General features: G+C 42.6%; 7 protein-coding genes across 7 annotated transcripts, besides 15 other annotated features; 2 read left to right on the forward strand and 5 right to left on the reverse strand.

Moving 5' to 3' along the window:
- The first annotated feature begins 978 nt into the window (after positions 1–978).
- Positions 979–2,313, forward strand: PVX_117735 (Pv-fam-g protein). The gene has a single exon (XM_001615791.1). It carries the CDS (start codon positions 1,231–1,233, stop codon positions 1,687–1,689), a length of 459 nt encoding a protein of 152 aa, XP_001615841.1. The 5' UTR covers positions 979–1,230; the 3' UTR covers positions 1,690–2,313.
- Positions 1,605–1,628: a microsatellite.
- A 170-nt stretch (positions 2,314–2,483) lies between the features above and the next one.
- Positions 2,484–2,528: a microsatellite.
- A 469-nt stretch (positions 2,529–2,997) lies between these two features.
- On the reverse strand, positions 2,998–3,917 carry PVX_117740 (Pv-fam-g protein; the record flags this gene model as incomplete). The annotated part of the gene is made up of 1 exon (XM_001615792.1): positions 2,998–3,917. The coding sequence occupies exon 1, from the start codon at positions 3,565–3,567 to the stop codon at positions 2,998–3,000; it is 570 nt and encodes a 189-aa protein (XP_001615842.1). The 5' UTR covers positions 3,568–3,917.
- Positions 3,440–3,459: a microsatellite.
- Positions 3,602–3,629: a microsatellite.
- A 616-nt stretch (positions 3,918–4,533) lies between the features above and the next one.
- PVX_117745 (6-phosphogluconate dehydrogenase, decarboxylating, putative) lies at positions 4,534–6,658 on the reverse strand. Its single transcript, XM_001615793.1, has 2 exons — positions 6,419–6,658; positions 4,534–6,088 (listed from the first exon to the last, which is right to left on the reverse strand). Exon 2 carries the CDS (start codon positions 6,042–6,044, stop codon positions 4,623–4,625), a length of 1,422 nt encoding a protein of 473 aa, XP_001615843.1. The 5' UTR covers positions 6,045–6,088; positions 6,419–6,658; the 3' UTR covers positions 4,534–4,622.
- Positions 5,275–5,305: a microsatellite.
- Positions 5,404–5,446: a microsatellite.
- Positions 5,997–6,023: a microsatellite.
- A 154-nt stretch (positions 6,659–6,812) lies between the features above and the next one.
- Positions 6,813–8,358, forward strand: PVX_117750 (ribosomal protein S11, putative; the record flags this gene model as incomplete). The annotated part of the gene is made up of 2 exons (XM_001615794.1): positions 6,813–6,927; positions 7,076–8,358. The coding sequence occupies exon 2, from the start codon at positions 7,654–7,656 to the stop codon at positions 8,356–8,358; it is 705 nt and encodes a 234-aa protein (XP_001615844.1). The 5' UTR covers positions 6,813–6,927; positions 7,076–7,653.
- Positions 6,969–6,997: a microsatellite.
- Positions 8,359–8,377: 19 nt separating the features above from the next.
- Positions 8,378–8,399: a microsatellite.
- An 897-nt stretch (positions 8,400–9,296) lies between these two features.
- Positions 9,297–10,307, reverse strand: PVX_117755 (nifU protein, putative). The gene has a single exon (XM_001615795.1). It carries the CDS (start codon positions 10,007–10,009, stop codon positions 9,497–9,499), a length of 513 nt encoding a protein of 170 aa, XP_001615845.1. The 5' UTR covers positions 10,010–10,307; the 3' UTR covers positions 9,297–9,496.
- Positions 10,308–12,018: 1,711 nt separating this feature from the next.
- Positions 12,019–14,944, reverse strand: PVX_117760 (peptidase, putative; the record flags this gene model as incomplete). Its single annotated transcript, XM_001615796.1, has 1 exon — positions 12,019–14,944. The coding sequence occupies exon 1, from the start codon at positions 14,467–14,469 to the stop codon at positions 12,019–12,021; it is 2,451 nt and encodes an 816-aa protein (XP_001615846.1). The 5' UTR covers positions 14,470–14,944.
- Positions 12,091–12,165: a microsatellite.
- Positions 13,247–13,286: a microsatellite.
- Positions 13,401–13,423: a microsatellite.
- Positions 14,406–14,442: a microsatellite.
- Positions 14,945–16,227: 1,283 nt separating the features above from the next.
- Positions 16,228–16,250: a microsatellite.
- Positions 16,251–17,538: 1,288 nt separating this feature from the next.
- Positions 17,539–20,124, reverse strand: PVX_117765 (serine/threonine-protein kinase, putative; the record flags this gene model as incomplete). The annotated part of the gene is made up of 1 exon (XM_001615797.1): positions 17,539–20,124. The coding sequence occupies one exon, from the start codon at positions 20,122–20,124 to the stop codon at positions 17,539–17,541; it is 2,586 nt and encodes an 861-aa protein (XP_001615847.1).
- Positions 18,512–18,533: a microsatellite.
- Positions 20,125–20,681: the final 557 nt, after the last annotated feature.

Here is a 20,681-nt window from a genome sequence, read left to right on the forward strand (position 1 = left end):
GGAACATCTGAACATCCACGTGCACATACATACGTACTACTCCCTTCCCACCATGCCGCAATTTTTTTTAATTGGAAAGAATTTATTAACCATATGTAGTGAAATATCCATAAGGCGATCGTACTGCTGTGCAGAAAGTGGACACTATCGTATTCACGCGGTATTTATGTGTGACGGTGAGACCCCAAATGTTTCATTTGAAAAAATCTGAAGAGCCTCCAAAAAGGGAAAGAAAAAAAAAGAGCTACCTTTTTTTAATTTGTTCCCCTTATATGCGTCGCTGAAATGGGGGCAAGCGGGGAAGAAATGGCCCCTTTCTATTTTATCCCTTTTTGTTTTGCTCCTCCCTATTTTTTTTTATATTGTCCTTTTTGTTGCTTCATACATTTTACATGTGCCTAACAATACTGTCTGAGTTATCTCCTTCCTTCGAACGTGTCATTACAACCAAACAGGTAGCCATACGAAATGGTCAATTTTGAGAAAGTTGCAAAGTTGAGTAGCTAGCCAGAAAAAAAAAAAAAAAAAAAAAAAAAGAAATGGCTGTGTATATTTACGTATGCAACCAGTTCGCTCGCCAAATTAGCAAGCCACGTTTGTAATTTATGTATCCTTTAGCGACAGCGCTCAGTTAACCATATGTGTGTTGCGTGTGTGCGCTTCCGAAGAGTCTAACCAAGTCGTCTGTCCATTTGGCGATTTTGCAAAGTTTGCGCGAACAGTGCGTTGTTCTTGCGCTTCACGCGCGTATGTACAATTTGTGCACAAAAGTGTGCACAAAAGTGTGCACACTTGCTATGCACTTTTCGCATGAACATTTTGCACGAATATTTTGCGTGCACATTTTTTTTTTTTTTTTTTTTTTGCAAAAATGGCTAGCTACTTCCCGCGGCGATGTCGTAAATTAGTAAGACCAAAATTGTATTTTCTTCTTTTTCAAATTAACTATTTTATTTTATTCATTTTTTCCCCCTTTCTGTTGCATACAAATGTATTATTATAAAACAATTTCGATTTAAATTTATAAATTTTGTTCTTTTCTCCAATTTGCTTCTGTTCAATTTAAAACCTTTCACAAGTTGGGAATACTTTGCTTCAGGACATAACTGCTTTGATAAAATTTCCCCCCTTCGTTTGCACACACGCGCGTTGATTTTGCACAAGTGTGAGTACTTATTTGGGAATATACACCTTTAAGAAAACACTTTTCGCCTGTAAACCTCATCCACCATGCAGCCCTTCCAGTTCGTACCCCAAGTAGATAACAAAGTAAACGTTGTTTCAATGCAGCCCTTTCAAATGTATGTCCCCAACCATAATATGATGGTTCCTCAAGCATGCCCAGAAAACATACAGCAGTATCACCACCAGCCAATCTTTTTCGAGCCCCTACCCCCAATATATGTGAAAAACCAGTTGCTGCCATCTCCTATTCTGGTACAAATGCCCACAACGGTGGTTGTTCAGAATGAGTCCCAACCGGCAATGGTGCTTAGTCAGCCACCCTCAAACATCGTAGTCAAAAATAATCCTCCGACATCCGTTTTTGTGAAGCAGTCCAATCCTAATGTAGTGGTGAAGAATGAAGCGCCGCCAAATTATGTGCAGAGCGTCGAGGCGTGTCAGGAGGGAGTGGTGGCAGATATGAGCCGCCCCATGATGACCACCTTGAACAAAAATATTTTATAAATTCAGCAAGGTGTGGAGAAGTGTATGTACATGGGTATGCTTCTATTGCACGTGTGTGGGGGGGAGGAGCAACTCTACAGGATTAACCCACGCTTATGCCAAGTAGGGCTAATTCAAATGAGCGCTGGAGGAGTGTCCAGCGTGGGGTCCTCAACCGGATATGATACCTCCATCTGACGCAATGGATAAGCATATAAAGAAGTTGCCACGCGAGCGTGCACCTGTGTGTGGGGGGTATGCGCTTATATAGACATACAATCATACGTGCAGCAGACCCGCATGCGTATATTTTTCCCCCTCCTCCGAGCTCACAAATAGCCTGTTCGATGATGAAGACGACACTGCGAACACTTTCATATTAGCTTAAAGATCCAAGTTTAGCATAAGTGAATAAATGAGCCTGCTACAGAAAAGGGTTAAAAACATTTATGTATCCATTTTGTCTTCATGGCTTGGCCACGATGTAAACATATTTCGCTACCCCTTGATGACATACCGTTTTGTGCAGTTGTAAAAACATAATTTTGCATAAATGTAACTTTGTATGTACAGTTTTTCATTTTTTTTTTTTTTTTTTTTTTAATGGAAAACTGCCAATTTTGTTCTATTAAAAGGGTAATTGTTTAAAAGATGACCACAAATGTGCGTGCGCTTCGTAGGTGGTACGAAATGAGGCTTTTCCAATGTTGCGTCCCATTTGTGCGGGGATACTCCACTAGGGACGCAATTAAAAAGTAAAGCTGTTCCTTTTTAAGCGAAAGTTGTGTGTGATGAAAACAATTTTAAGAGTTTTTTTTTTTTTTTATGAACCACAAAAATGGGAGAAACGATAAAAGGTTCGAACAAACACGACAACTAAGAAGTTTGTAAAGAGAAGAAAAAAAAAAAAAAAAAAAAAAAAAATTCTTCACTGGGCACATACAAATGTGACAAAAAAGATTGGCGCATATTCCTTCCCTGTATTGATCTTCTATGAAATAATTTTTTCGCTTTCCCTGTATGTGCCCCCCTTTTAGACATTGTTCTGCGTGTGTGTTGAAGAGGCTATCTGTTCGGATGTTCCACTAAGCGGTTAGAGCCGTCATGTTCGATTATGTATGATCAGGGAAACGGGGCCTGCACATTAGCATATGCGCATATGGAGTGTATTTATATGTGCCCGCATTTCTGCAGCATAAATTTGCAGCGGTGGCAGATGTGCATCATTTTTGTGTCCCTCCGATTTGCGGTCCACTGTGCTGGCATAGTTGTGGAGGCTAACACGTATTAGCTTCCTATTTTTTTTCACTCCCTCCCCATTTTGTACTTTTAATATTTTGAAGGGGTGCTTTTCGTGTAGTCCTCCCTTTTATTCGCATATAGGGTCATATTGTAAGGGGAATAGCTGCCATCATTGTTGAGAGGGACACTGGTAAAATACATGTTGTTCATCGGCTGAGATTTATTTTGAGTCGTTATGTACTGATTGGAGTAAATATAGGCCGGGTCTGTAAGCTCGTTCATTTCGGGGGTAGTAACTCCAAGGAGGGGTTCATTTGTCACGTGGGGAATTCCCACCTGTGCAATTCCCCCGTGTGGAATTGCCGCGCTTGGGCTGGTCATAGAGGTGATTTCTTTCATTTGCTGGTTGAGGCTTAGGGCATAATTGGGGTTCTCCGAAAATTCGTTCCCTGACTTTTGCACGATGATGTTTGGATTTTGCTGTCTAACTATGATGGGCTGTGGTTCATCATTTTTCAGGATGATATTTTGTGGGGGCAAATCTAGCGTAATTGGTGGGTTCGGCTGCGTGTGAATTACGACGGTGGGTGGTTGCCTCACAATGATAGGTTGTATGCTGTTGTGCTGCACCATGACGTAGTATACGAGTTGGTCCATTTTGCGGGGTAAAGCTCAAGGATAGGAAGAAGCGGTAGGGATGCCTGAGGAGAGGCTATACTGGATATCCCGCAGAGAGACGCGCCAATAGCAGCACAGATGGCGGACCAGGCGAGGAAATACAATTTGGGAAGAAACTCGAACAGACAAGAGTTACGGAGGAACACACTACTTCGCAAGTGCAAATGGGGTGAATTTTTTTTCTTTTTTTGGTAAGTCCGCTTTAAGGGTGAAACGGGTGAAAAATGTTCGATAAAGCTAAACGAGAGGGGGAAAGCGCACACACAAATGGGAGGGATTTTGCTTATTTTGCGAATACGTGTATGCGGGGTGAACAAGTTTGGAAGTCACAGTCGTGGTTCATTTGTCCGCTTGAGCTACTTCTTTTTCGTCGAAGGGGACTCCCCCGTTTGTTTGTAGCCCCCACGGAGCTGCCTCCGCCAAGTTGCGTTTGCCCAGTTGCATCCGCCGAGTCGCGTCCACCTCGTGTATGTACAACGCGGGATGGAGGCACTCCCCCCCCTGGGAGCGTTTCACCGCTGTTTAGCGCGATGATGTTAGCACGTTTGTACTTCCCAGGGTTGGAAAATGTAAAATGCGAACAGCTTTGTTTTTTCACTTAGCATATTGTCATGCGGTGAGAGGCCCATTGGAGGTGCGCCATCAATGTGTTATGCGTCACGCGTCTACCATTTGCTCCACCCCGTGTGCGTCCCTTTTTAAACACGCGGAAGGAAAGTTGGGCTTCTTACCAGCAATGGGTATTTTACCCCCCGCGTTGTACACCCCCCATTGTGATTTATGGAAGGAAAATAATTTGTTATTAATTTGATTTTTTTTTTTTTTGAATAAATTCCTTACAGTTGTGATGTATGCAGTGTGGCAGAATGGATAAATGAGCGTTTCGCAAAATGGGGGGAAGGCATAACAGGGCATGAAAATAAATCACATCGATTATTTGCCTCCCGCGGATGGTTAACAATGTGTGACTGCTTGGAAAAAGCAGTTCAAACCGCTACACCCATAGCGCTGAAACGCTTTTGCGGGGAAGAGAGTCACTCCCATATGGTGTGGAAGTCGCCATCGCGGTCTACCCTCTTGTAGGTGTGTGAACCGAAGTAGTCCCTCTGGGCCTGCACCAAATTGAGTGGCAAATTTTGGGAGGTCACCATTTGGAAGTAAGCCAAGCTAGCGGAAAAGGCGGGAATGGGAATGGACGACTTGGTAGCTACCTGAACAACTTTCCTCAAGGAAGGAAGTTTATTTTTCATTTCTTGGGCAAAATCTTCATCCAGAAATAAGAGGTCCAACTTCTCATTCTTCTTATACGCATTGGTAATTCGATCTAGGAAAACAGCTCTAATGATACAACCTCCTCTCCAAATTCTTGAGATTTCCCCAAGGTTTAAATTCCACTTCATTTCTTCAGATACTTGCTTTAGTAAAAATAACCCTTGTGTGTAGGATATAATTTTACAACAGTAGAGAGCATTTAACAGATCGTCTTCAAAATTGATCAAATTTTCTCCCTCTACTTTGTTCACTTTCATATCGTTACTGAAATGGCTATCAGCTTTAACTCTCAACTGTTTGTATGCACTTATATTTCTAGCATCCAAAGCTGCACACATGGTAGGGCAGGGAATTCCCCTCTCGATAGCTTCCAACATGGTCCACTTGCCAGTTCCTTTCGCCCCAGCAATGTCTAGTATCATATCTACCAGGTGGTTATCCGTTAACTCGTCTTTCTTGCCCAATATTTTATACGTTATTTCAATTAGGTAGGAATTTAAAATGCCTTCATTCCATTTTTTAAAAACCTCCGATAGCTTCTCATTGTTATAATTGAGAATATTTTTCATCAGTAGGTAGCTCTCTGATATTAATTGCATGTCTCCGTATTCTATCCCGTTATGTACCATCTTCACATAGTTGCCTGATGACCTGGGTCCTATGTAGGTAACACAGGGAGATGTACCCACCTTCGCTGAGCATTTTTCTAAAATGTCCTTAATGGTGTCATAGGCATATTTAGATCCTCCTGGCATGAAGGAGCAACCGTATCGTGCACCTGCTTCTCCTCCACTGACTCCCATGGCTAGATACTCTACTTTGTGTTCCTCGCAAAGTGTGATCCTCCTTTCTGTGTTCAAATACCATTCATTTCCTCCGTCAATAATGATATCTCCTTCTTCAAAATGTTTTAAAATATTTTTGATCGTTTCGTCTACGGCGGGTCCTGCTTTTATCAGTAGGATAATTTTCCTGGGCTTCTTTAAATTGTTTATTAACTGCTCCAACGTTTCATATCCCTGTATCGGTAGGTTGCCTTCCTTTGCCTTCTTCAACGTGTCCTCCGTCCTCTCGTACGTCCGGTTGTACACTCCTATGGTAAATCCGTTGCTCGCTATGTTCAGGCTCAGGTTCTGCCCCATCACCGCCAGCCCGATTAGCCCTATGTCGCACGTGCCCGTCATTTTTGTTGGAGAAGCGGGGGTGGTGGTGGTAGATGGGGAAGTTACTGCAAAGGATGGGGGTACACGCAAAAATGTACAGTTTGCACTTTACACGATGTGGACTCTTAGCACTTGGGAGAACTTCCTCTCATAGGGGAGGCACAAAGAGTGATGCCTTTTTTTTAGCGCCCACTCGGAGTAGACTTGATAACAGCGTTATGGGGAGAGGGCTTCCTAAATGAGGCCGCTCCCGTGTGTATAAAACTTTGCCCTTTTTTATATCCCCTTTGGTAAGGCGGGAAAAGCTACCCTGTTCTTTTGCCTCTTCGTGCAAAGCTTACGCGGGGATGCGCCTACACTGTTATATAGGTACGCATATATACGGATGTACTTACTTTTTCTCTTTTTTGAGCTCGCCGTTACAAACGTTTGCTTTTCTCTCTGCTGCCTCGGGTTGGATAACTCTCCATGCGTGATGACGCTGATGTGAAAAGTAGCTTCTTTTTTTTTCGCTAAATGGAATATTTAACAATTGTGGAGTTTTTTTTTTTTTTTTTTGTTTTTTTTTATATTCGTTTTTTATAACATGAGGGGGAATTCCTGTGGGGAGGATTTTCACCGACGAGTGGGTCGACAAGGGGTACGTATTCCCTATGGCGCAGTTATTTCTGCGTGGCCCCCCTGCGGAAGCGGCGTGTAAGTGGCGTCGCAGTGGTGCCGCGGCTGCGGTTGTTTCCTTCCCCGCGCGGCCAATAAGCAACGGCGCGATGAGCACGCGCTGCTATTTAAGAGTCCACAAAGGATATCCTTCACGGGAAATTACAATGTGAGGGAGTATATAATGGGAGAGAAAATTTTGGAGCCAATTTAACCATGTAGAAAAGGCGATAAAAAGAGCCACGCGGTAGGGTGTATATATTTTAGCTTTCCTTTTTTTTCCTACCCCCTTGGCGCTCCACCGTATGGCGGCCCCCATGTGCTGCCCAAAATTGGCCATGTAAAAATCCTCTCCTGGGTGCACTTCTTTTTTTTTTTTTTTCACATCCTTGCAGGGGGGGCAGAAGTACACGCAGAGGTTCTCCTATGTAGGGTGGCCACTGTGTACTTGTAGCACACGATAAGGTAAGAGATCCCCCGCGTGGAATTCCTAAGCGCGCTAACTGCACATCTCTCCATGTGGAAGGAACATACAAGAAGCGACTCTCCTTTGGATCGCCGACTGGTGCGGCGGCCATGAACCCTCCACATTGCAGGAAAAATTTGAGGCCGCACTTTTTATAATAACTTATGCGTACGGAAGCACACACGAATGTATGCAGTTAGCACGGTTAGTGGTTAGGCACCGCGAGGGGGAGAAAGCTTCGCATCGCCGTAATTTGAAGAAGAGTGCCGGGTGACATGCACAGATAAGTGTACCGTGCGGAAATTGGCGAACCTGTGTGGAAAAAAAAAGAGGCATACGGTGAAGGCAAAGGCGAAGCATATGACCGCTTACACGCATGAGGATAGTGTGCAACCGCTGGTGATAAAGCAACAAAGGGGAAGACCCTCCCAAGCGCTTCTGTGGATGGGCATTCTCTCTTCCCCACCACCACACACTCCTTAAGTACTGAGATAAACTCACCTAATAATGATTAAGGTCATCTCTGCCCTACGCAAAGGAGCCTTCTTAAGAACGTACAAGGAGCTGACCCCCCCATGGGGTAGCAACACAAGTGGGAATTCACTTCTCTGCAAAAGGAGTTTAATAAAGGGGACTAACCCCCCAAGCAGAAGCTACACAACTCTATCGGAAGAAGCTGTGAAGGCAATAACGAATCTGAAAGAAGTTGTAAAAAAACCGGATAAAAAAAAAAAGAACATCACAAGAGAGACTCTTAAAAATTGCCAAGGCCATAAAAGACGATATAAATTATTTGGAGAAAGAGAAGAATTTCACAACATCGATAGGGACAAAAATAATCTCATCATAGAACCTACGGATTCGTTTCGAGCCGTAATTACGACATCGAAAAATAATGTACATGTTCAGGTAGTTAACAAAAGTAAAAATTACAAAACGGTGTTTGGATCCTTTGCAGGAAATGTTGGTTTTACAAAGTCACTGCAGCAGAGTGAAAGGTGCGCCTACAGAATAGGAGAAAATATTGCCAAAAAGTGTAGGAGGCTAGGCATATTCAGCATCGACATTAAGTTTAGAAGAATCATGAGAGTAGAGACCGTTTTGCAAGCTATGTATGCCAACAATTTAAATATTACACAAATTATTCATGAGCCTAGATTGCCCAAGTGTGGATTAAATGCGTCTAAACCGAGGAAGAGAAGGCGTGTATAAGGCTTGGCTTGGCAGAAAAATGTGTGGGAATTTATCTGCACTAATGTGCAACGTGCCATAACTAGTTGGTGACATTCCCCGTGAACTCCGTTTTAGTAGTGGGGCCCTCCCCACCAAATGACGCTCCGTACAACAGGGTTTTATGCTCGTGTGAGGTAAGCAAGCTACGGCCATTTCGCAGCAGAGCGGTGACGGTTTGATTCTTCTACGAGGATGAATTGTGTCATCACTTTTTTATCACTTTATTTATCACTTTTTTTGGGCCATTTGGGGTATCGCGCCTGTTGGGTCCCTCACCCCAGTGGACCACACAGATCCGCATAAAAAACGCCTACGTGTGCACACATCACCTCGAGGCAACTTCTCCCCCGTGGTGAACTCATTTGAAGAAGAAAAATTCAATTTTGTTACAAACTCGTTTTACCAAATGGCGATTATAAAAATGATTAAAAAAGTTGGAAGGGCACGAAAAAGCAAAAGGGGTGAGTTGCTGCCACATGGGCATGCACACGCACGTGCATACGTGAGTGGGTATAGCTCCAAAATGGGCAACCTCTATATGGTACAGAAAAACGAAAAAAAAAAAAAAAATCGTTTAGAAATGTTCCCCGAGCTGAACTTTCGAAAAGGGGAAAGAGCGCCGAAAGAACTGGAGGGGGAAAAGTGGAATGTACAATTCTGCGAGTGTTCGCGAATTGGCTAAACGAATTCGTTCCTGGTATAGTTGTGCGCTGGAATGACGCGAAAAGGAGAAAGAAAAAAAAAAACAATTACACCATTCAGTTGTACTGCGCACAGTAGACACGTATCCTCATGTGCAGCCCAATACACAAAGGCATTCCTCTCTCCGTTGCGTTTTGACTCCCACGTCTTGTTTAAAAATGTCACTTGTGGGTGATGCGCACCTCGCTGGGTGTGCTGTGCTGTCACCCATCTTCTGCATTACACGTAAAAGCTGCTTCACAAATGGATTGAAAACGGGGCTGCCAAAACGGCAAACAAGAAAATTCCTCCCCAGTGCCCCCTATTACGAATGAAACCATTTAAGCACTGTCTACCTCACATGTCATAACCAACCACTCTGTGTGTTTGGCCAACCCACAGGTTACACTCGCGCATCACACCGTTCAGCGGCTAATCAATTTATCACTTTTTCTCTGTAATTTTTTATGGCGTGCTTGATCGCGTCTTCCGCTAACAAACTGCAGTGGATTTTGACTGGAGGTAAACTCAAGTGGGAAGCAATGTCGTCGTTTTTAATTTTGAGCGCTTCGTCGATGGTCTTCCCCTTGATCAATTCAGTGGCATAAGAGCTACTAGCAATTGCGGAGCCACATCCAAAGGCCATAAATCTCGCGTCTTTAATCACATTGTCTTCGATTTTTAATTGCAATTTTATGACATCACCACATGACGCTTTACCTACAATGGATGTCCCAATATTTTTTTCATTCTTATCAAACGAGCCAACATTTCTGGGTTTATTAAAATGGTCCTTCACATGATCACTGTAGCTTCGGGCCGCACATGGGTAACAGCCATTCTGCAGGATGTTTCCATTTACGCGCGGTAAACACAGGGGTCCTCTTCCAGCTGCTGACAAAGCTGCCCCCCTTCCTTTGCAAAGCAACGAGAGGAAAGTAGCCATCATAATTGGATTTTATTGCAATTGAGACGGAGATAAATGCTGCTCAACTCGCAAAGGGGAAAAAAATTTCTTTTTTTCTTCTCCTTTTTCTGGTTTAGCTAATGCGCAGTGACATACAGCACCCCTTCCCTCCCATGCATGTGGTTAATTATGTATAATGATGTAGTGACGCATAAATGCTGGGTGATCGCTTAAAAAGGAAGAAGAAAACGGTTAAGCAACTTTCCTTCACGATTTAAAAATAGCATTTTCGTTAAATTTAAAATTGTTCAGTTTTTTTTCTCATAATTGTAAGATAAGCGATTGAATGCTGGCAAAAAATAAACGCGAATTAATTCATCAAAAATATAAAAAAAAAAAAAAAAAAAAAAAAGCTATCCCGATGTTGAAAAAAAAAGAAAAAAAAAATTGGGACAAAAAGAAATATTTATTTAACCTTTCCTTTTGCTGGGCGGCAAAAAGAGAATGAAAAACGTGAAGAGTCAAATTGGGAATACTAAACTTACGTCAATTTTGAACAAAAGAGCGGTTTTTCTAACGACAGCATGGCATTTATTTGTAAATAATTTGTCATTAAAAATGTCAAGCGGAAAAATATGCGCCATAAATTAAAAAGGCTGCGTTTCAACCCGCGTTTCTGCGTAGGGAAAAAAAAAAAAATCGCGATGAAGTGGCATTACATATGATCACTCGACGCGGCATTACATAACGCCAAATGGTGCGAAGTCGCATCAAATCGTATTCGTCGGAAGGACCAAATGGATGAAAAAGAAAAAAGAAAAGTCGCATCAACCCTTCGTGAAATTTGATCAATGCGTTATATGCGCATGCAGGGGGAGGGAAAAAAAATAACGAAAAAAGAGACCGCGCAGGTCTACATAAATGTGGATTGTATGACCCACATGATGACACCATTTTGCCGTGTTATACGAAAAGGGGGGGAAGGGGGAAGGAACAAAAATAAAGAGACATACGATCAAACATTTGTTACCTCGCTCTGCGCATATGAATTGGTCTAAACGGATAAAAGACGCACCCCTATTCGTCTCAAAAAAGGAATTTTCAGCGCGGCGAACTCCAGCGGTGGGGAGATCCTCTTCCCCATTCGCCACAAAAGAGAAAATTTTCTTCTTAACAACCTGTCAAATTTGTTATCCTAAAATGGATGCTCCGCGTTCGTATGAAAGAAAAACGATTCGGGAAAAAAAAATGCCAAATAAGATCACATTAAGAGTGTCTAAAGCAGCTCTGCCCCCCTTTTAAAGAGAAAAAAAAAAAATAGAACCCTCCCTGCGTGAAGGAATACCTCTGTTGCAGGCATAAAAGATTCTCCCTCGCCGATGCGTATTTTGAAGCGTAAAAAAAGCTGGCGACTTACGGTCTCGTCTCATTTGTTCGCCCCCGTAATGGCGCACATGTTACGCCTAATTTGCACCACCTGGTGAGTAGCAACGTGGGAGAACTGCACCTCCCACTGGTCTACTTTGCACCCATGCTTATGTTCATACATTTATATTTCATCAGCGGGGAAGAAACCCACATTTGTTTTTACATTTTAGTTAAGTATTATTTTGTACGCAAGGAGAGAATCAACAAGTGTAAGCTGCACACAGGTGTAGTAAAAAAAAAAAAAAATTTTCCATAACTGATATTTCAAAGCTGAATGCAAATTTAAAAGGCACTTGCGTCGGTCAGTTCATTTGTAATCGCGCATGTGTTTTTTTTTTTTTTTTTTTGCGCGCGGTGGTGGCAGTTGGCCAAGGGTGCTCCTTAAAAATATGCTCACGCTTTTCCGGTACATAAAAAAAAAAATTATACATCGCACTTGTGTGAATTAGGGAAAAAAAAAAATAGGACGGGATGAAAAAGGGCGTAATATGAACGGTGAGGGCACGGACGTTCTCGAAAGCGATTGCTAAAGCGATTGCGATTGCGAAGCGATTCGGGAAAGTTTCCTGCTCTACGAACTTGCGCTCTCGCTGCCGCTCGCGCTGCCGCTCCTGCGCTGCCCCCTAGTTGATGGCAATCGGCTGGGTGATATCCATGAGGTACTTCACCACTCCCTCGCCGTATTCGGAGGGGTTCTGCTTCAGCCTGGGGAGGAGGGTTTTCCTAATGGTCTCGTGGTATTCATTGATGTCTCTAATTTCTTCAGCCGTCAGAATGGAAAAGTCGAGCAGTTTTTTCTCATACGGATAGAGAGTTAAATCTTCAAAGGAGTAAAACTCGGTGTTATCTGTGTTCTTCTTGCTAATTACAAATTGCATGTTTTCGATTCTAACACCAAATTTATTTTCTAGGTAGTACCCTGGTTCGTTGGAAAGTACCATAGCAGGTTTCAGAGGAGTGCCAGCTGTTGGTCCGATGGAGCAACCACCTTCATGGACGTTTAAGAATAACCCTACTCCGTGTCCAGTTCCGTGATTATAATCGAGGAAGTGTTTAAATAAACTTTCACGCGCAATAAAATCTAGGGCCATAGAATTCGTGTAGCTAGCAAAGATAACTTTTCTTAAACGTAGGTGTCCTTTAAGTACTAGGGTGTAGATTTTCTTCTCTTCCGCTGTGGGTTCTCCAAAATGCGTAGTTCTAGTTACATCTGTGGTTCCGTGTAGGTACTGTCCTCCTGAATCAAGGAGATATATACCTGGTGTAATCTTCGCATTTGTAGAATCCGTTACTTCGTAGTGAATGACTGCAGCATTTGGTCCGCTGGCCGAGATGGTTGCAAAGGAGGGGAAGATAAAGTTTGGTTTGGTTGATCTGAAGTAATCTACTTTATTTTTTAAAGACATTTCCGTTTCGTTAAATAACTCTTTGGTTTTTCTCTTCTCGTCACACCAGTGAAAGAATTGCAAAAGGGCCAACGCATCCAGCACATGTGCCTCCTTCATGTTCTCAATTTCGACGTCGTTTTTAACCGCCTTCATGTGAAGAACGGGGGATTTTTCGAGCAGTATTTTGTCCTTATTGAAGAGCATGTAGATCATTAGGTTGATGTATGGGCTGAGGGAGATTTCGTACTTTTTCTGCGAATCGGACTCTTTTATGGGGAGTTCCTTGGAGGGGGGCGCCTTAACTGCGCCTACTTCATTGCCCACCTTGGTGAGGGCCATCGTTTTGGAGGAGACGTTGTCCCTTAGGTACTCGACCACCGTTTCGTACTCCTTAACAGTCACGTTAACCGTGTTGAGGTGTCTGATGGAACTCTCGGAGAGGTTCTTCGACACAGTGAAGAGAATCATTTTTTCAAAATCGTCCTTTTCTCTGTTAAACTCGAAGTAGAGGTAGCCATAGAAGAGGGGAGAAAAGGTGTAATCAAATCCACGTAAATTTAAAATGTACGCAATTTCGTCTAACTCTGAGAGTAGTAACTTATCTACGTTTTTATTTTCAAAGGAAAATATTTGTCTTAATTTTTCTAATTTTTCTCCTGAACATGCACCGTTAAATTTTCTGTCATGGATGAAGACCAATTTGTTATTCACTTGATAGTCTTTTAAATCTACGAGGGACTTCTCCAAAATGAGGAAATTTATATTTTCATTTTTTACAATTTGGTTCATATCATTTTCGTAAATCACTTTTTCTTCGACAGTTTTGCCTGGGTAAGTGGACTCTATTTTGCTCTTTAACTTTTCATAAAAAGCGACGCTGGTGTTTTTTCCATCTACTGCAATGTTGTTAAATTCGAGGGATGCAATTGTTTCGTATATTTCATCTCGGTTGGTAATTTTGCTAATTCGGAGGGAGAAAATGTCGTGGTTCAGTTCCTTGTTGGCTTGTAATTCGTAGAGAGCATTCACGTACATAATTTGCTTATCCTTCGTCAGTATTAAGATACCATCTGCTCCACTGTAGTTACTCAAATAGAATATTTTTTTATCCTTATCGTTTATAATTTCTGAGTTATGCTCATCGCTGTTTATTAGGATGTACACATCGATGTTGTTTTCCTGCATTACCTTCTTCAGGTTTGCGAGTCTCTCTTCGATGGGGGGGTTTGCCATGGTGTCTCTAACTCCTCCTTGATTGTCACTCTGTTGTGGTTGCTGTGGGGGCTGCTCCTCCCTCTGCTGCTGCAGTTGAGAGGTCGTTTCTGGGTCCTTCTTCTCACTTGCCTGCCTGGGGTCTCCCGACGTGCTGGAGGTGCTTACGCCGTTCTGCTGATAAACCTGAGGGAACTTTTTCTTGAAGTACGAGACGGCTGATCTGTTCGATACTCCGTTCGCGTCTATTTTTCGCTTTCCGAAGAAACTAGGTTTGTTCTGGCCTCCGTCGCCGCTTCCGTTGCCGCTTCCGTTGCTTCCGCTTTTTCCGCCACTCCCGTTGCCGTAATTGGTGTACTTGTGTATCGAACTGATGTACGCAGAAACGTAGTTAACCCTGTTCCCTTTGTAAAAGAAGTCTAAATGGAATACCATTAAAGAAGAAAGCGCGTAGAGGAGGGAATTCACGCGCATATTTGGTAGCAGAGGAGGGAGAGGAGAAAAGGGGGGGTGGATGTGAAGGTGCCGCGCACCGGTTGGGGCCCCAGTACGGAGAAGCGTAACTGCTTGGCAGCTCAACCGCTTGGCAGCTTAACCGCTTAGCAGCTCAACCGCCAGCCCCTAAATAATCATACGTCACGCCTGCGCGAGCAACCCTGCTGCACTGCGTATAAAACGTGTGCACGTAAATTTTCGAAAAAACGTGCCGCAAAGAAAGCTGCCGAGGGGACTCTTCAGAAGGCTACGCTGGGCTACGCAAAGCTACGCTAAGCTAAGCCAAGCAAAGCCAAGCGCCGCTTCACTATGTAGAGTTGACTCTGGCCGACCTGGGCGCGGAAAATATGTACCATGCAGGTTAACACGTATGGCATCTATGCACGTGCGGATTGCGTAGATGCATAGATGTACATACGCGCAGGTGAATATATAACTATATAAACAAGATGGTAAAAAAAAAAAAAAATCTACTGTGGTGACATCTGTTTGATCCCATCAAAATAATTTCATACGAAACAACATGGAAAAAAAAAAAAAAAAAAAAATCAAAAAATGGTTGAAAAAAATTAAAAAGTGGTCGCAAAAGTAGAGGAAAAAAAAACGTTTAAAAATGCAAGTCGCAAAAAAAAAAAAACAGAAACGTAAAGAATCGCTAAAAAGATATACGTACATTCATTTATGCAATTATAGTAATGCCCACGGCAATATATATATATATATATATAGTTATATATTTATATATATATAATATGTACAATATGTTGCGCAACTTTAGTTGCTAACCTGCGGTAACCGCATGGAGGAACGTGGGCGAGAAAAAAAAAAAAAAAAAAAAAAGATTATCCGGTACTCGACATTTTCAATAGGCAATAATAAAAAAAAAAAAATGCCGTACAGTGGGGTGACACTTCTTCCTCCTTCGATTTTTCCCCACGTACGGGTGCATCTGCGGAAGAGCCCTTGCGGGGGGGTGCCTCTATATAGTACACCCCATCGATTCGAACCCTCTCTACTTCCACTTCCCACGTGGGGCGCCCCACCATACGTACGTATATATAAGTACATATATATGTAAATATATATGTTATATGTATATGCCCGCACAGCCGCGCCGTGCACTCCTTTCTCTTGAATTGTGATTGTTCCACTTGGCGAGCCATGCAACGCCATGTAAATTCACCAAACCACTAGTGCTGCAAAATTGGGGTTAACTTTCACTCACTCCGGTGTGGGGCCGTTAAGAGTATCCCTCTCGTTTATGGCCTTTTTCGGAAAAGGCTATAGAGAGGAAATGGAGGCAGTTCCCCAGATCAGCTGCGTATGAACCTGTGATGTGCCCTCACGCACGTATAGAAGGATGGATGGATGTACAAAAAAATGTTGGCGAAGTGGGCATGTACGCAGGTACACAAAGTGGAAGGGTATAAAATACCCGGCTTTGACCAAAAAAAAAAAAAAAGTACCGTCGTAATGGGGGCCCAGGGGAAGGGTACTACTTGAATATAGCACATGGAAGAAGGGGGGTAAATGCGACCGCAAGCCTTTATTGCATAACTTGGAGACGCACAAAATACCCCGTTGTGCTAAACATTTGGAACCACATGATGAGGCCGGCTGCTTAACCCTTCGCGCGTATGATGGGCCGTTATTTTGCCTAGCTGCTACGTTCTCATGTGGGGTGTTTTTATACCCTATATTAGCTGCACACCTTGGGGGGTGTGGAATATTGCCAGGTGTTAGCATCCAACGTGGAGCAAAGCTGTCATTCCCCCCTCACATCAGGGAGGAAGTTCATCATGTCGTGGCACTTGTTCCTTTCTGCGTGGGCAGGGATTTATGCCCCTACATGTACGATCACACTCTCTTTGGAAAATTATTATCTTAAAAAAGGGAAAAGGTGTATGCGTTTTTAACGTTCCTTGTGCGTATTTTGTGAACCCAACGGGTGAATAATTTCCGCTCCCTTTTTTTCTGTTAATTTTTGCACACAAATTATAGCGGTACTGATGTAAGCCCTTCAAAAAAGTCCACATCTGTGGCTACTTTGTTCTTTTTGAGCAAATCGCAGCTCACATAACTTCGTTCCAACCGCTGTTGTGGGGCTCTCCAACGATTTCGCTCTATTCAGCTGATAAACTCATGCGTGCACGTGTCGTTTCGTGGCTTCGTTCCTATGTTCGCCCAACTTTATCACGTATAAAATAAGAGGCACATTAAAAAGGGGGGTTCCCCTTTGAACGCGCCATTGGGGGGATAAAGGCGTCCTTTGTTAGTGTGCCCTTTATTTTTTTCCTTTTTAATGTTGGTTCCACCCGCATATGAATACTCGTTTAACGCAACCTATTCGACTTAACACCGCGTAACATGGCGTAACACCGCATAAGGATAAGGGCCCCTCCAAATGGTACTCCATAAGAATGGTCAAGCGGTTGAATCCCATTTGACATTTCGCGAGGGGGTAATTTGTTCCCGTTGAAGCGACGCCGAAGGGGAGAGGGGATTTATCGCCGCGATCTGTGGCTGCTTGCTGGCGAGGGCCCTAAACAGATTTACTACATTGTTACGTTGTTACTTGACTGCTTCGCTGTTTTGCTATTTTTTGGCGCGCCCCCCTTTAAGTCCACCCTGTGATAGTCTTCCGTGCCTTCCGCGAAATGTTCACACACACACAGCGAGTGATGGAGGTGACCCTTCTTCTTCCCCTTTAGTTGGTTTCACTATTTAAGTTCTTATCTATTCTCGCACCGCGCTGTTACGTTTTATTGTTACCAGTTTGCCTGACTGGACAGGTAAAAATGTTCTTTCCTACCGCTTCTCCAAGGTAGCATTTCCTAAGGCACCTCATGGATGACACTTCTGGGGGGTGCGTACTGTATTGGTGTTTCCCCCAACTGAGTTAAGTCTTAAGCGGTGAAGTTTTTTTTTTGGTCCCATTTTTTTGTGTGACTACTCCCATGAGGTAGGAACTTTCCCCCAATAGGTTTTACCATATCTGGAGGGAGGTTCCAAAAAGTTAAACGAAGAAATGCTTCTTAACCAAGTGGGTCATTCGGAAGCGGCATTGCCATGTGGAGAGGAGAACTCCTCATGGTGGAAGGGTAGACAATTTCCCCCCTCAGGATGGACACCCATGTGTGTGACTAGGACAAGGTGGGAGCATAAAGAACTATTGGTGGATACCATTCGAATGGTTTTATTTAGCAAAAGATAAAAACTCGTTTTGATGGAATTTTTCCCTTTTTCTCTTAATTCGCGACAAACTTGATCCACTCCAATGGCATAAATTTTGCCAATTTTATTTAAAATTAAGCGCATCCACTGGGTACTGCTCAGAATGATAATTTTGTATGAACATACATTACAGCAAATTAGGTGACAGCTGGTTTGTAGCAATTTTGTGAAATTTTTTTTCTTCATATGGTAGGAATTAAACCATGGATGCGTTTTTACCTCCCTGAGGGAATACCTCTTCTGGAAATTTACGTTGAGCATATTTCGAATTAAATTTTTTGCGCCTTCGGAAATGTGCGGTTCGAAATGGAGCAGACCTTTTATAATTTCCTGGAAGAGTACATTCAAATTGGTATGATTAAATGGCAGCTTGCGATTAAGTAATAAAAAAAGGATAACTCCCAGGGACCACACATCCGTTAATTCTCCATGATATTTATTTCCCAGTAATATTTCTGGAGAGGTATAAAATGGGGACCCACATGATGTTGTTAATAAATTATTTTTTTCATACACAGTGGAGAGACCAAAATCGATTAGCTTTATATTTTCTTCATCATCTAGTAAAATATTTTCTGGTTTCAAGTCCCTATGAACAACATTAAATTTGTGTAAATAATCCACTGCACTGATTAGCTGGTAGAAGATTCTCCTCGCTGTGTCTTCATTTATTCTTCTCTTTTTTTTACAAACATAGGCCAATAAATCTCCGTTGGAAACATACTCTAATATCATATATATATATTTTCTATCTTCATATGCTTCGTATAATTTGCATATGTGATTGTGGTCCATCTGTTCATGTATTTTTATTTCCTTCATTATTTTTTCGTAACTGATTAATCGTTGTAACTTTTTTTTGTTTAAAATTTTTATTGCCACTATTTCGTGTGTGTGTATGTGAATTCCTAGGCAGACTTTTCCGAACGTCCCCTTCCCGATTTGGCTGGTAATGAGGTATTCTTTTCGCAGCCCTTTGCCCTTTTTCACCTTCACTTCTATGGTTTTGTACCTATGTGTGTGTTGCATCTCCTCTCCATTTTGCTTTTTCGGTTCTGCTTTATGTGTGCTTGTAACGTGGGGTGGCTCCCCCATGGGCTGTTCCTCTCCAGAATTATTTTCATTGGGTAACTTTCCGGCGGAGTCCTCCCCTTCGAGCGACACCAATTTTGTCATAGCCCCTTCTTGCAGCCACGTTTTGTTCAACAAAATGGTTCTGACTCTGCATCTCTTTATGCTATTCGTGGGAGGAGGAGTTCCCCCATTTGTGCTCACGTCTTCCGCTGCCTCCTCGGTGCAGTTTGATTGAGCAATTTTTTTAATAAACTCACTTTCTGTGCCTTCTTTTGACCCACATTGGGGTTCCCCCCTCTTAAGAGTGCAACTTTTTACATTTTTCACTTTTGCTTGAGATAACACTTGGCACCCCTCTCTCTTCGTTGCGCTTTTGCAGGCTGTTCCATTTTTTTCTTCATTTCGGTGTCCACCATATGTATCACCTTTTTCTGTTTGCCTGACCTGATCAGGTAATAATGTGCATTTTTTCTCCTTTCCAATTTGGCATTTCCTATAGAATTCGTTTCTCCCTTTTATTTTTTCCTTAGAGTGAGGGGTTAGGCCCTCCTTTGGTGAATTTCTTCTCATTTTACTTTTTAAAATTGTGCAGGTTGTGTGGGGGATCACGCCTCTTCCTGATTGCTGAAATTGTGTGTCTTGTGGGGGGCCTTTCATGTGCGCTGTGGCAACTGTTGCATTTTTTCGCGCGTTCAGGTGGTCATTTTTACTTTCGACGAGAGTTCCACATTTATGCGTAACGTGTATGCCACTTTTTTGTTCCCCTTTTTTGCCGTGGCCCCTTTTCACTGTTGCATTCTTTAGCAGAGTGGACATGGCCCTACTGCAGCTGCTCTTTTCGAAGCTCGCTCGGGCGTCGACTCCCCGTGGATTTCCATTTACCTGATCCTTTTTTAGAATACCCATGGGGCACACCTTACAGTTTTTCACTTTATTTATATGGACCATTGTGCAGGCGGTTCTTCTTCTCCCCTCAGTCAGCATTTGAGGAGTGTCCTTATGCTCATGATAAGAGTGCGCTTCGCTTATTTGTTTCTCACTTTTGAGGTGAATTTCGTTTTTACTAACTTTGCAAATTTTGGTGCGTCCATTTCTGTTAAGTGATAAGGTGCTCTTCTCATCTGAGGGCTCCTTTCCATGTGGGCAAGGTTTTTCTATCTTTTTATTGTTTCTCTTTATTTCGAGTAAATAATTTACATGTCTTTTTTGTGTATAAGTTTTGCACGTGTTCTTTTGCTTGTCTATTTCCAGGGAGGCAGCTAGGATGTGCTCTTTCTCCCCACTCGGCATTGGCAACTTTGGATTAGTACCGACATTGCTGGTCATATTTTTAAATGCCCATTGGGGGGGTGACGCATAAAATGGGTTGACCTTTCAGCGGGCTACTAGCTTATTTATGTACGTAAGAAAGAACAATTTTATTTGCTTATGAGAGAAGGGAAGAATGGCCTTTTTGCAGTTATACTACGGTTGGGGGGGCGAATAAAAAAAAAAAAAAAAAAAGAAAGAAAAAAGATTTGTTCGTAGAAAGGTACCCCCAATGCGTGTAACCATTAAGGGTTGTACTTTGTGATGTACCGAAATGGAATCTTCCTTTTTTTTTCCTCTTTTTTTAATGTACCTTTTTTATAATTTCTTATTTTACCATGATATGTTACCCAATTTTTATTTCACTTTCGCAACCATTTTGTCCATTTGGTCACACGCACAAATAGCCTCACAGGGGGCGTAATTTTCCTGCCACTTTACTTTTCAGAGCATTGTTACGGGGAGGTGCGTAAAGGCTAATCGGATGGCGCATACATTTGGAAAGCTTCCAAAATTGGAAAACCTCAATTTGTTACTGCTGCGAGTGCACTGTCACGCTTTAAAATTGCGTTTGC

Source organism: Plasmodium vivax, chromosome 12 (assembly GCF_000002415.2).
Source record: "Plasmodium vivax chromosome 12, whole genome shotgun sequence".
NCBI lineage: Eukaryota > Apicomplexa > Aconoidasida > Haemosporida > Plasmodiidae > Plasmodium > Plasmodium vivax.

Coding starts and splice junctions, on each gene's coding strand:
- PVX_117735 (XM_001615791.1), top strand. CDS start 1,231: ATGCAGCCCTTCCAGTTCGTACCCCAAGTAGATAACAAAGTAAACGTT.
- PVX_117745 (XM_001615793.1), bottom strand. CDS start 6,044: ATGACGGGCACGTGCGACATAGGGCTAATCGGGCTGGCGGTGATGGGG.
- PVX_117755 (XM_001615795.1), bottom strand. CDS start 10,009: ATGATGGCTACTTTCCTCTCGTTGCTTTGCAAAGGAAGGGGGGCAGCT.